At 39.8% G+C, this 15,393-nt stretch overlaps 1 protein-coding gene across 1 annotated transcript in view; it reads left to right on the forward strand.

Annotated features, from left to right (window-relative positions):
* Positions 1 to 6,260: 6,260 nt before the first annotated feature.
* Positions 6,261 to 15,393, forward strand: part of LOC109904571 (tetratricopeptide repeat protein 7B) — a 113,382-nt gene continuing 104,249 nt past the window's right edge. Inside the window, 5 exon segments of the mRNA XM_031787605.1 lie at positions 6,261 to 6,512; positions 6,514 to 6,574; positions 7,775 to 7,929; positions 8,275 to 8,443; positions 11,319 to 11,452. Coding sequence (XP_031643465.1) covers positions 6,456 to 6,512; positions 6,514 to 6,574; positions 7,775 to 7,929; positions 8,275 to 8,443; positions 11,319 to 11,452 — 576 coding nt within the window. The 5' untranslated portion in view covers positions 6,261 to 6,455.

Genomic DNA, 15,393 nt, shown 5'->3' on the forward strand with positions numbered 1-15,393 from the left:
CTTTGTCTGTATTTTTTTTAGAGCCCAATACATTTTTCTGAGAAGATCCAGTGAAATGCACATGACTTTTTCTACACTTAGCTTTTCCATAATCTCATGTCATGTGTGCTTGAGGTCAGCATCTATGTCCATATTTCTACAACGGAGTAAAAAAACATATCTTAAGCTGTTTTACTTGGGATAAAGATATGCCCCTAAATCACAGAACAGTTTGGAGATTACAGTCTTGTTTCATGTATAAAAGTTGCTGCAATTACCATTATTTGCCACAACCAATTTCTCCTACCTAAACAGCCAAGTGTTTAATGAAAGCTTTTTTTTTAACTTGCCAAACACTACTGCCAAGACTAAGATCAATATTTGAAATGTGTATTGAAGTGTACTAATGTGAATGTTGGTGTGAAAATAATATGAACTGTTTTGTCAAAAGCAGAACAAATGACTTGTATGTTGTATGCAAGGTTGCAGCCAGGAGTAGTCTTGTACTAAAGCCTTTTGGGAGAGTATCAATATAAATGTGGTGTTAAGTATTTAGATTTCATCACGACTGCCTGTATGTTCATAAACATGAGAAAAGTTGACTAAACAAAAAGTAAACATAGTGAAACAATACATAGCTGTGTGATTATGTCCTTGCATGCAGTTTGGGAAATGGCAATAAAACATGAATGAATAGTTTCACATCTGACAGATGTGAGAGTGACAGCTACCAGTGGGTATCGCTGTTTACCTTCCGATTAACTTTTCCAACCCGTGTCGCAGCTGACGCTTCGTGGCTGTTGTGTTTTGGTCTTTTTTTTTTTTTTTTTTTTTTTTTTTTTTTTTATTCTTTTCTTTTTTTTAGCGGTGTTTTTTTATTTTTTTTTTTTTTTATTTTTTTTTTTTATTAACAACAAATCAATACATAAAGCACATGAGGGAACACAAGCATACATAGATTACAAATAATAGACAATCGAGCTAGGGGGTACAATATCACATTACAATTACACAAGGACCTTAAGGGACATGCATATACTTACAATTCTAACAGCTTTTTTGTTAGTAGAGCATTTAACCGTCTTAAAATACAGTTCAATTTCTTTTTGTAGGGTACGAAAATGTGGTTTTCTGTTTGTAAATTTACATTTGTGTATATGAAATTTGGCCAAAAGAATAATGAAATTAATTACATAAAAATGATTCCGCTTATTTCTATTGTATGTAAAGAATCCAAACAGTACATCTCTCCACAATAGTGTAAAATCTTCATAAATGTGTTCAATTATAAACCTACTGATGTCTTGCCACAGTTTTCTTACATGCATACAATGCCAAAAAAGATGCACAACTGTTTCTGGGTGGTCATTACAAAAGGAGCAATTTGAGTTGATGTTTTCCTTAAACTTCTTCATATAGTGGTTGGCAGGATAATATTTATGAATAATTTTAAAGGAAATTTCCTTAATTTTGTTAACAAGTAGGTATGTTTGTGGCAACATCCAAACTTTTTTCCAACAGATATTATCAATAAATCCATTCCAATAAGGCATGACATAAGGTATAGATACAACATCCTGCTGAAACAAGGATCGTATCGCTCTGTTGTTGAATGGACCAAAAGAGAAACAAATCTTTCCTACTGATGAGTCAACAGGGTCAATAGAAGGTAGGCTCTGAGGGTCAGGTCTTGACATGTTCCTGAATAACATAGCAACACCTGAGGGAATGGCATCTAAAACAATTGCAAAATCTTTAGGTGTTACAGGGACCTTGTAAAGTGATAAGAATTCTTTATAACTGAGTAAAAAACCCTCTGCATTTACCAGTTGGCTCACCAATAGGATATTATTTCTGAACCAATATTCTAAAAACAGAGAGGTATTTTTATACAATATATCCCGATTATTCCATATATAATATCTGTGTGGAGAAAAATTGTGTTTATAAATTAAGGACCATGACAAGAAAACCTGCCGATGAAAAGCAGAAAGTTTCACTGGAACTTTGTCAATATTATAATTGCAAAACAACATGAAGTTAAGGCCACCAAAAGTAGAGAAGACATGATGAGGAATAAAATTCCAGATAGAAGTGGGTCTTCTTAGGAATTGTTTTATCCAAATGATCTTGAAAGTATTATTTAAAGTAGTAAAATCCAGAAAATTCAGTCCACCATTCTCATAAGTGTTCATTACAACAGTTTTCCTAATGTAATGGGTACGGTTTCTCCAAAGAAAGTTGAAAAGCATCTGGTCTATCTCCTTGCTTATTTTACGGTCAAGATATAAAGATAGAGCACCATATGTTAGTCTAGAGATACCTTCAGCCTTGGTTATCAGGACTCTACCTTTTAAAGATAAGTCCCTCTGTAGCCATTGATTTAGTTTCTTCTGGGTTTTTTTAATAAGAGGGTTAAAATTTAGTAAGCCTCTAGACTTCTGATCCTTTGTAATGGTTATGCCTAAATATGTAAGTTCTTCTTTTACTGGAATACCATAATATGAAGGTGTCACACAATCTTTGACAGCCATGAGTTCACATTTCTTAATGTTAAGATATAGACCAGACGCTTTGGAAAAGGATTGTATCACATTGATCGATATGGGAATTTGGTTAGCGTCTTTCAGAAAAAGTGTAGTATCGTCAGCCAGCTGGCTTATAATAATTTCTTTACCAGCTATGGAAATACCTTGTACAGGACTATTATTTAAAGAATTTGCAAGAAGTTGGGTGATTAATAAAAACAGGTATGGAGAGATAGGACAACCTTGCCTAATTCCTCTCTTTAACTCAAATCTAGGTGAGGTGCCATATTTCAATTTGATAGAGCTGTTACCATTTGCATAGAGAGTCTTAATAGCCTTACAGAAAAAATCCCCAAAGCCAAGTCTCTCAAGGGAGTGGAAGAGAAACTGATGCTCTACTGTGTCAAATGCTTTATAAAAATCTAAAAATAATATGAAGCTATCCTCAGTTATTAGGTCTGAGTAGTCAAGTACGTCTAATACTAGTCTGACATTGTTAGAAATATGTCTGTTCCTCATGAAGCCAGACTGTGTTTCATCAATAATTGCATCCAGAACTTCTTTAATTCTTTTTGCAAGTAGTGAGGCTAATATCTTATAGTCATTATTAAGAAGACAAATTGGACGCCAGTTATCGATGAGCAGCACTTCTTTTTTAGGTTTAGGTATCAGTGTTATTAACCCCTGACTCATTGTAGGAGGGAGAACATTGTTTTTAATACTCTCTAAAAAGACTTCAAATAGGAAGGGAGCTACTTGTTCAGAAAATAATTTGTAAAATTCTGATGTAATTCCATCAACACCTGGTGATTTATTGTTCTTTAGATGTTTGATAGACTCTATAATCTCTTCAACTTTGATGGGTTCATCACACTGTTTAGATTCTATATCACTGATAGAGTGAACATTATTCAGTGAGTTAAAAAACACATCTGTGGATTCCTGACAGTACGTAGAGCTATACAATTTTCTGTAAAAATTGCTGCAGTATTTAGCGATTAATTTTTGGTCATCTGTAATAACACCATCAATGTTTAACTTATGGATAGTGTTATTTTTAGAGTGAAATTTCTCAAGTCTAAAGAAATAGGATGAATTCTGTTCTCCCTCCTCAATCCATTTTTTCCTAGATCTAATAAAGGCTCCTTCTGCTTTTAATTTATATATATTATCCAGTTTATTTTGTAACTCAATTAGTTCCATCTTCTCCTCCCCCAAGAGGTCAGCTGGGGACCTCTGAGAAAGGGAAGTTATCTTAATGATCACCTTTTCCTCCTCAGCTCTTCTGGTCTTAGCAAGATTACTACCATATTTTCTAAGATATTTGGACACCTCAAATTTAAAGAGCTCCCAGTTCTTGCAATAAGATTTTTCTTCACAAGCCCTTTTCCAAAAGTGTGAGAGCAGATCTTTAACCTCAAATGTAACGATATCATTATTTAATAATGAGCCATTTAGCTTCCAGTAGGATGTTCTACCAAGGTTCGTATCAGGGGTAAATATTTTGATATCAATGTAAATAGCCTTATGGTCTGTGAGGGGAGTAGTACAAATATTTGTAGTAACACACTCACTATCAATACATTTGGATATAAGCCAAAAATCTATTCTGGATTGTCTGGAACCTGTTTTGTTACTCCAAGTGAAAGATCTTTTGGCCGGAAACCTCTCTCTCCATATATCAGTAAGATCAAACTTTTCCATAAAAAGTATTAAACCCAAATTCTGATTGGTTGGCCTACCTGGGGGCCATCTATCAGTTGAATTATCTATTGTAATGTTAAAGTCCCCTCCTATCAATAATAACGAATTGGGAAATTTAGATAACCAATGAAGTATATGTTTCTCTATAGATTCAAGCAACTCATCATTCTCATGTTTGGTGTTGTACCCGTAGAAGTTTACAGTAATGAATGTAATGTCATTGTAACTGATCACAAGACAAATAAAGTGACCAAAGGGGTCACATTCCGAGTGTAGAATATTACCACCAAAGGTATTTTTCATTGTAGTGACACCAGCAGAGCGTTCAGATCCATGGGAAAGCCAAATATCGTTGCCCCACTGTGACCTCCAGAAGTTGGCATCAGCAGAAATTGAGTGAGACTCTTGAAAAAAGCAAAAATCTGTTCGAAATTGTTTAGCAAATAGAAATAAGGCCTTGCGCTTCACACTGTTTCGTAACCCCCTAGCATTAAGAGATAATATAGACAAAGACAAAACAACAAAGATTATATAAAAGTATAAACTGTAGTAGGATGAGTCAAAGACGTAGGAGCAGTGAACGTAAACGATAAGGAACCGAGATCTGCACCATTTAAGTCAATTTAAAGTGAAAATAGCTTATTCCATAACCTTTGAAATTCAACTCAACTGGAAATTATGTTCAAGACCAAACCAAGGGTTCTTGTAGTAAGAGAGACTAAAAAGCCTCTTTAGTGTAATCAGGAACTATTTTGAGAAATAAAATAAATAATAATTTAAATAAAAGGGTACCTACTATTTTAAGTACATATGAAAACTGATCATAAAATAATTGTATAACAAAATGTTTTACATATAAACGTTCCTAAGACCTTTTTTGGAAATAAGTATTAATAACTAAATAGAACAATAACCGTGTAAAGTCAGAGCAGACCTGTATGCCATTTAGGACAGTATCTTAGTTACTGTATACATAAAACATAAATTCAGCTTTCAATCTTCTTCGTAAGTTTATAAACAAAATAGGACTTCTGGTCATACAAGAACAAATTAATGAATTGAAATACCTGAGTATTCCTTTAAAATAGTCACCTGATGCTTGTTAGGTAAATCACATAAGGAAAATGAGAATACCATGGCTGAAACCATCAACCTGTTCCTTCTGGTGAGATTTTAGGGAGGAATATGGATTTCTGAACCGTTGATGAAACCTCGTCCTCCGACGAAGTAAGCAGCCTTCCCCTCACTTCGTGCTATCTTGATCGTTGGCCACAACTTGTTCCTTCTTTCTATGTCTTCCGGGCTGAGATGCTCGGCGAAACGCATACCATGGCTCTGAAGGAAGGCGTTCTTCCTAGCAGCTTTCCAGACAGCATCCCTGTAGAATCTGGTAGTGAATAGGATGATGATACCCCTGGGTCTTGAATCGCTTTGCTGTTGCTTCTTGCCGAGGCGATGTACAACGTCGATGGTATCACCAACTTTGTTCTTCTCTGCAGGCAAAACTTCTTGGCAGATACGGATAGCCTCTCCTCGCACATCTTCATTCTCCACCTCTGGCAAGCCGTAGAGTCTCAGGTTCCATTTTCTTGTGTATTGTTCCAGATCAGTGAGACGTCTATGGTAGACATTGTTATTCTTTTCCACCCTTTCCACATTTTTTTCAACTTTTGCCACTCTCGTTTTCACATCATTAATTTCACCACATGCAAACTCCACGGTCTTTTTCAAGCCTTCGATAACCATGGTGTTCGCGCCTACCATTTTTTCAATGGCGTCACACCTGGAGTTGATGAGTAAGGAGAGGGTAGCCACGATGTCAGAGTTCATGTTGGGTTTTTTGGAGGGTGGAGGTTTGCACGGAGTAACCGGTAAAGAGGGGAATTCGTCATCTTCAGCATTCGAAAGCATGATATTATCCATAGGCCAAGTGTAGTTATGGCAGTTGTCTATAAGCACGTTTCTCTCTTGTTGATTAGCAATAGAACGGCTAACTTTTTCCTTTCTTTTTTTGTCACGACTTTGCATGGACATGCTGAAATAAATTATCCAATTATCATTCCAGTCACAGGAAAGGTCTTATATCTTGAACAAATAAAAATAATGACTAAACTTTAAAGAAAAAAAAACAATTTTCACAATCTTTCTGAAGTTTGGTACGGAGCTCGGTAAAAAAGCGTCTGTTCAAGCAGCCATCTTGGCAGTCCTGTTGTGTTTTGGTCTCTGCTAGAGTCTGAATTGAACATGACAGCGAGAAAGTCTGGGTCACGACTCGAGACAGAGATAGAACGAAGCCGTTCCAAAGGGGCAATGGGACAAGATACCAGAGCTTGTACGGCAGCTCTCTGCCAAACTAATATCAAGTGTTAAGATTTGCTCTGCGGTTCACTTAAAGATTTGGGGCCTGGACAGGGAACGGAATCCACGGGCTTTCCTAACCACGTCAGCGCGTCTACGTGAATGAAACTTCCTTTGCGAGTGGCTGTCAAGTAGCCAGCTACTTCTAGAGGTCATGCGTCTGTAAGAATTAAATAATGATCTTGAACACACCGGTATAGTTTATATTTAGCGAAAACCCGAAGCTTCTTTGATCGTGCATACGCACTCACTTTGTCATTTTAGGCTAGCTACTGTATCTAACTAACTTGGACAGAGAGTGCATACTTGTTGAAAATTCTCACTCATTAAATAGTTCTAAATTATTTTACTGAGCTAGCTATCTTACCAGTTGCATAGGTAGACTTCATATAAATAGTTTAAGAATATTTAGTCCTGCATATCAGTGGCCTAATCATACACAATGGAGCGGCTTACAGAAATCAACATAAACAAAATTGAAATCTGTGCGAAATAACAAGTTTCAAGGAATCATGAATTAGATTGAGCAATACAAGCGCCACTTTTATTCCATAGGCTGGGATCCGCACTATGCAGCTGTTGCAAGAGCACATCTTTCACTGGCAGTCCACTGGTTTAAAAAACAATGATTGATAAGCATCCTCCAAGCGTTTATTTAAGTTTGATAATATTTGGATGCCAACAGCAGTCACAACATTGGAAGACATAGCTTGGACTGTAGCCTACAAAAGCCTATTCCTGCTCTTTTCCCGTGATCCACACATTTGATGTGTCATAGTGGTCTCTGACTTGTGGTCAGACTCGCTCAGTTGGAACAAACGTAAACTTTTTTTCAATGCTGATTTGAATGTAATTGAGAACAGAGAAGTGTCAGTCTATAGAAGGGGGTGAGAACCATGAGCCTCCTAGGTTTTGTATTAAAGTCAATGTAGCCAGAGGAGGATGGAAACTAGCTGTCCTCCTACAGTGGCTCTACTGTACAGAGTGCTGTTGAGGCAACTGTAGCCATTCATTGCAAAACCGTGTGTTTTAATAAATTATTTGGTGATGTGAAAACTATACTAAATATATTATCTAAAAAGTGTAACTTTTTTAATGTTTCACTATTTTTATTTGAATGAAATTCACTGAGGATGGTCCTCCCCTTCCTCCTCTGAGGAGCCTCCACTGCTGGAGGTATAGACTAAACTCTGTTTGTGTTTCAGATGACCTGGGGAATCTGCTGCTGGGGGAAGCCAAGCTCCAGCAGTACCTCAAAAAGAACCCCATCAAGCAGGGGGCCAGCCCGAGGGGCCCAAGACCCCAGCTTGTAGAGGTCCGCAAGCACCTGACCGCTGCCCTGGACCGAGGGAACCTCAAGGTAGATGTTAATGATATAACACCTTTAGCCATTAGTATTCGTCATATGTCCAGTCTCCAGTCTAGTTTACTCTTGTAAGTGTTATAACAGTGTAGTCCAGTCTTATAACAGTATTATAATCCTGCAAAAGGGTAACACTGGTTTAATCAGGATCTGGCTGTACACTCACTGCTTTCCCAAACTGAGAGAATCCCCTTTGAATTGTATAACCTCATATTACTGCCTCACTCCCTCATGCTGCTTGTATGCACCCTTTTTCTCTGAAATCTGAACATGTATTTTTGTGTTCAGGAGAAAACATATGGCTACACAGTAACTGTCTCTTCTCTTTCCTTTTGTGCCTAGCCGGACTACATGCAAGAGGCTAGTATGTTGATGGCCAAGCTGTCCTATGTGGAGGGAGACTAGAGTGAGGCCTTCAACCAGTATGGCAAAGTGACCCTGGACGAGCTGGCACTGGTGGGAGCCCCCGTCTACCGTCTCTCCATGATTGCCGAAGCATACGCTACCAAAGGTAAGAGCTTAGGGTGCCATAATGCCCTCACATTACACCAGTCAGGGTTTTTCCTAGCTCAAAAAGGGGCTTAGGTGGTGGCAGTGGCCACGAGAAAACCTTTGGGTTGCCTGCCCAAAAAGGTCCTGTGCTGGAAAACCCTGCCAGTATTTCCCAATTCGAAATCTATGCAACAAAATTGTCCAGGGGAACAGATCTATGGTAGGGGAAACACTGCAAAACCATACCGTCTATTCTACTACCAAATTTCAGCTTCAATCTCAACTCCGCTTCAGTACTCGACACATTCATTCTAGTAATTTGGTGAATTTGTCTATTCTAAAGGACATTGAGCCTAATCTGTGGTGCTGAAGCCCTCTGTTCTTCCACTGCCTCAGTCATGTATTGAGAAAGTGCTGGGGTGAATGTATTACCTAACTCTGCTGGTCTGGTCAGTCTGAGTCTTAACCTGGTGCCCGCCCTGCCGTTGCACCCCTGAACTCTGTCACTGTATGCTTGCCAGAGGGACAATTAGCTTAGCTGATGAGAACACAATGTGACCTACCTCATTATGCAGTCCCTGTCTGTGGAGGCTTGCTCAGGCTTTCCCCTCAGAATTCTGCACTAATACAAGGGGATGTTTGAATGACCTGCTGTAAAATGGAGATGGTTTTGATGGATAAGTAATGGAGTTTTAAATGTCCTATAATAGAGTCTGTTGCTGTATCTAAATCTAGTGTGTATATTAAAATGGACATGACATGGAGGAAAAATGGTCTCCATTGTCTCTGTAAAGAGGAAATTGACAGAGCAGCACCAGTCCTCTGTTTGAGCTAGTATACCCTGCAATGTGTTGATGGGCCATATGGTGGCAGTAGAGGTTCACTGTTCACTATGCTTATGTTTGCTCATGCAGAGAGGAGTCCTCACACAGACAGACAGACTTGTCTGTCTGTCTGTTGTAGTGTGGAGCCCCTCAATACAGCAGCCTAGTATGCACACACACACAAATCTGTCCCCCTCTATACATACAGCAGCCTATCCTAGGATTTACACAGACCGACCGATGATGCAAGCAGTTGCCCATACAGCATACATCACTGTGGAGCGACTGCATTGCGTAGGCAACCCCACCCCCACATAGGCATACACACGTCTCCTCCCCGGGCCGTATTGCCTGCAATCATACTGTGTATATGGAGTGAAGCATTGAAACATTAGGGCTTGACCTGAATTTAGGCAAGCTGACTTTATAGCCGGAAACATCTAGAATGGAAGGAAGTCTCTTCAGATGAAGCTCTCTTTTATGTTAAACAGCATCATTTCTTATATAGTCATTTGTTGGCTGTGTAAGGCAGTGTTGATGGATAGCTAACCTGAGTTCATTTGTCATTTTGTGTGACTTTGTCTGGACCAGCCATCTTGTTTGTCCGATGGCGGGAATGGGAAGACATTACTGCTGTTTTAATTTTAATGAGCGTCCTAATTGAGAGGAGTGGAGGGGAGGAGGAGGTCAGGCCGGCCTGTTTAGAGTAACACAGGAGCCCATTAGGCTGTGAGAGTGCCACAGTGGCATGAATAAGTTATCTGGCACGGCAGCAGAGAGAGCAGAGCCATACAATGACAACAGAACCCCCCGGCTCCAGTCATTAACATACCCGCATCTCCACCACAGGAAATCTTTATAAGGCAAAGACAAGCATGGCTGCATACATCCATCTTTGCAGATCTCTATCTCTCTCTCTCGCTCTCTCTCCATCCATCCATCCATGGTGGCGGTCCGTCCATCTGTGACAGAGCATGTTAATCTCTCCATCTGTTTGTCTCTGCCTCCTCTGTCTTTCTGTTTCTTTGCTTATCTATAACTCTCTCTCTCTCTCCTCCCCTCTCTCTCTCTCTCTCTCCATCCCTCTCTGTCTTTCTGTTTCTTTATCTATGTATAGCTCTCCTCCCCTCTCTACTTCAATCCCTCTCTGTCTTTCTCTCTTGCATCAGTGTTCATGTTCCAGTCATGTCCTATAAAGAGAAGACATCTGCACCTCTATGGTACTAGAGGTTTCAGGGTGTGTAAATGAATCATGTGGGGTTGATGGAAGAACCGTTTGGCTTATATTGTTTGGACCCTTTTAGTGAATGGCTCTATTTGAGCGTCACACAGTTGGAGTAGTCTTGTGTAATTCCAGAGGCTAGAGCTATTTATAATGAATGAGTTATTAAGGCTATTATCTATTATTAATGCGTTGTTTGAAAAGGGTGCTTTGGGAACTGCAGATTCAGTTTCATAACAACAAGGTGTGTGTAGCCACAATGGAAGTGCTTTTCTACATATTGTCTTGTTACAAACAGAATGGTCTGGTGATTGACAGAACCGGCCCACACAAAACAAGATACAGTTTACCCAAAGGTCAGACAGGGATACTTTTCCTCATAGTATCCTTTTAGGGCCCGAGATATTCCTTCGCACGTGAGTTTACATGGAAAACTCTGACTACAACAAAGGCCCAGAGTTTTTCCTTGCCAGGTCACAAAATCAGGGAAACTCAGGGCCATACATGAGGGAAAAGAGTGAGGGCCTTCATTTGTAGAAGAGTGAGAGCCAGAAGTAGAAGGCGATTGTTGTCCTAATCTCCTCTTTAGAAGAAAGGAAGGCTTCTTCAGTCCTTGGCTGACATGAGGTGAGGCTGGTGGCTGTCCTTGACTCCGATGATTGTACACTATGCACACGCATCCTCGCACGCACAAACACACACAGACACTAAAGCTTGAGCGTGAACTTTAACCCCTGGTGGGCTGCATTGTGTGGTCTTATCCCGACCAGAGGCAAAGGCCACAGTACTGTATGTGAGGTGTAGAGTATACAGACGTTTTTAAAAAATCCTTAATTTCTTCTCTCCAGGTCTGTGTCTAGAGAAAGTCCCGGCTGCATCTCCGTCCCTGTCCAATTATAATGTGGACAAAGACCAGGAAGTGATTACCTGCTATGAGAAGTCTGGAGACATTGCCCTGCTCTACCTCAAGGAAGTAGAGAAGGTAACCTAGCAACAAGCTAACATTGGCTTTACAAGTGGATGTGTTGATGGGAGGGAGAATATGGGGATGCTTTAATCACTGTGACAAAACCAAATCATTTTCAGGTGATCTAGGCTAATACTAACAAAATAATTAACCCTCTTTTAACTTACAGTTTAAGGTATACTCTGCTAGATGACGTTGCCATGAGCAGCACTGCAGATATTAAGATGAGCGGGACGCAAGACTGCAACGTGATAGCAACGGGACCAAAACAGCAGAGAAGTTTAGTCTCGAGCTTCAACACTCTTAGTTGTTTACTGCTGTTTACTTTGTGCATCTACGTCATCTTGCTGAGTCGATTTTTAAGTTACAATTACAAATAGCCAAGACTAAGGGCCAGTCACCAGTAACTTAACTTTTGTTCTCGGATTGTTGCTGTTTGACATTTTAAAGGGAAGTTTGCAGAATGAGGTTGCTGTTAAACATTCAGATTTGGGTGGCCAGCTGCGACCGGGAGACCCATGTGGTGGCGCACAATTGGCCCAGCGTTGTCTGGGTTAGGGGGGATTTGGCCTGCAGGGATGTCCTTGTCCCATCGCGCACTAGCAACTCCTGTGGCGGGCCTGGCGCACTCTGACACGGTCGCCAGGTGTACAGTGTTTCCTCCGACACATTGGTGCGGCTGGCTTCCGGGTTAAGTGGGCATTGTGTCAAGAAACAGTGCGGCTTGGTAGGGTCGTGTTTCGGAGGACGCATGCCTCTCGACCTTCGCCTCTCCCGAGTCCATACGGGAGTTGCAGTGTTGAGACAAGACTGTAACTACCAATTGGATACCACGAAATTGGGGAGAAAAAGGGGTGAGAAAAAAAACCTACCGTTCAAAAGTTTGGGGTCGCTTAGAAATGTCCTTGTTTTTTACATAAAAGCAAATTTTTGTCAATAAAATAACATGAAATACAGTGTAGACATTGTTAATGTTGTAAATGACGATTGTAGCTGGAAACGTCCGATTTTTTATGGAATATCTACATAGGCGTACAGAGGCCCATTATCAGCAACCATCACTCCTGTGATCCAATGGCACGTTGTGTTAGCTAATCCAAGTTTATCATTTTAAAAGGCTAATTGATCATTAGAAAACCCTTTTGCAATTATGAAAATTGCAAAAGGGTTTTCATAATTGCAAAAGGGTTATGTTAGCACAGCTGAAAACTGTTGTTCTGATTAAAGAAGCAATAAAACTGGCCTTCTTTAGACTAGTTGAGTATCTGGAGCATCAGCATTTGTGGGTTCGATTACAGGCTTCAAATGGCCAGAAATAAAGAACTTTCTTCTGAAACTTGTCAGTCTATACTTGTTCTGAGAAATGACGGCTATTCCATGTGAGAAATTGCCAAGAAACTGAAGATCTCGTACAACGCTGTATATTACTCCCTTCACAGAACAGAGCAAACTGTGGGAGGCCCCGGTGCACAACTGAGCAAGAGGGCAAGTACATCAGAGTGTCTAGTTTGAGAAACAGACGCCTCACAAGTCCTCAACTGGCAGCTTCATTAAATAGTACCCACAAAACACCAGTCTCAACGTCAACAGTTTATGAGGCGACTCTGGGATGCTGGCCTTCTAGTCATGTAGTAACCAAAAAGTGTTAAACAAATCAAAATATATTTTATATTTGAGATTCTTTAATGTAGCCACCCCTTGCCTTGATGGCAGCTTTGCAAACTCTTGGCATTCTCTCAACTCGCTTCTTGAGATAGTCACCTGGAATGCATTTCAGTTAACAGGTGTGCCTCGTTAAAAGTTCATTTGTGGAATTTCTTTCCTTCTTAATGCATTTGAGCCAATCAGTTGTGTTGTGACATGGTAGGGGTGGTATATACTGGAGAAGATATCCCTATTTGCTAAAAGACCAAGTCTATATTATGACAAGAACAGCTCAAATAAGCAAAGAGAAACAACAGTCCATCATTACTTCAAGACATGCAGGTCAATCAGTACGGAAAATTTCAAGAACTTTAAAAGTTTCTTCAAATGCAGTCGCAAAAACCATCAAGAGCTATGATGAAACTGGTTCTCATGACGACCGCCACAGGAAAGGAAGACCCAGAGTTACCTCTGCTGTAAAGGATAAATTCATTAGTTACCAGCCTCAGAAATTGCAGCCCAAATAAATGCATCACAGAGTTCAAGTAACAGACACATTTCAATATCAACTGTTCAGAGGAGACTGTGAATCAGGCCTTCATGGTCAAATTGCTTCAAAGAAACCACTACTAAAGGACACCAATAATAAGAAGAGACTTGTTTGGGCCAAGAAACACGAGCAATGGACACGAGACTGGTGGATATCTGTCCTTTGGTCGGATGAGTCCGATTTTGCGATTTTTGGTTCCAACCGCCGTGTCTTTGTGAGATGCAGAGTAGGTGATCTCCGCATTTGTGGTTCGCTCCGTGAAGCATGGAGGAGGAGGTGTGATGGTGTGGGGGTGTTTTTATGCTGACACTGTCTGATTTATTTACAATTCAAGGCTCACTAAACCAGCATGGCTACCTCAGCATTCTGCAGTGATATGCCATCCCATCTGGTTGGGACTATCATATGTTTTTCAACAGGACAATAACTCAACACTGGTTGAGAGAATGCCAAGACTGTAAAATGCTGTCATCAAAGCAAAGGGTGGATACTTTGAAGAATCTCAAATATAAAATATATTTTGATTTGTTTAATACTTTTTTTGGTTACTACATGATTCCATATGTGTTATTTCATATAAAGAAAACCCTTGAATGAGTAGGCGTGTCCAAACTTTAAACATGTACTGTATTTGTTGTGTGACAAATACACAACTCTTTAGATTGGCCTTTTATTGTCCCCAGCACAAGGTGCACATGTCTAATGACCATGCTGTTTAATCAGCTTCTTGATATGCCACACCTGTCTGGTTGATGGATTATCTTGGCAAAGGAGAAATACTAACCAACTGTAAACAAATTGTACACAAAATTTGAGAGAAACAGTATTTTGTATGTATGTAAAATTCAAGGGATCTTTTATTTCAACTCATGAAACATGGAACCAACACTTCACATGTTGCATTTATATTTCTGTTCAGTATATAAACCATTATTCAACCAAGCTTAATAGGTTTACAATTTTGTTAAAGTAATTTACCTATTGTCAAAAGCAACGTTTAATGATAAAAAACATATGTTTTTTGATGTGAACTGTTTGTGAACCTGTTTTTGCCATTGAGCCTGGGCATCAGACTCCACATCTGTATTGCAGAGTTGTCAATGATGTGGTCGGTTTTCAATTGGCTTACGCTTATCACATGGTTTGTAAAGTCTGAAATATTGTGCGTTGGGATGCTATCGGAAGCTTTAACATTTGTAACAAGCATGCTATCAAACATCCGTTGTTACACCCCTGTAATTAATAAGTTAGTCATAAATGTTTCCAAAACTAAAAGCATTGTATTTGGGACAAATCATTCACTAAACCTCAACTTCATCTCGTAATGAATAATGTGGAAATTGAGCAACTGCTTGGAGTTACCCTGGATTGTAAACTGTCATGGTCAAAACATATTGATACAACAGTAACTAAGATGGGGAGTAGTCTGTCCATAATAAAACACTGCTCTGCATTCTTAACACTATCAACAAGTCAGGTCCTACAGGCCCTGGTTTTGTCACACCTAGACTACTGTTCAGTAGTGTGGTCATGTGCCACAAAGAGGGACTTGGGAAAATTGCAGTTGGCTCAGAACAGGGCAGCACGGCTGGCCCTTAAAAGTACACGGAGAGCTAACATTAATGACATGCATCTCAATCTCTCATGGCTCAAAGTGGAAGAGAGATTGATATCATCATTACTTGTTTTCGTAAGAGGTGTTGATAAGCTGAAGGTACCGAGCTGTCTGTTTTAAAATACTAGCACACAGCTTGGACACCCA

This window comes from Oncorhynchus kisutch, linkage group LG14 (assembly GCF_002021735.2).
Source record: "Oncorhynchus kisutch isolate 150728-3 linkage group LG14, Okis_V2, whole genome shotgun sequence".
In the NCBI taxonomy this organism is placed as follows: domain Eukaryota; kingdom Metazoa; phylum Chordata; class Actinopteri; order Salmoniformes; family Salmonidae; genus Oncorhynchus; species Oncorhynchus kisutch.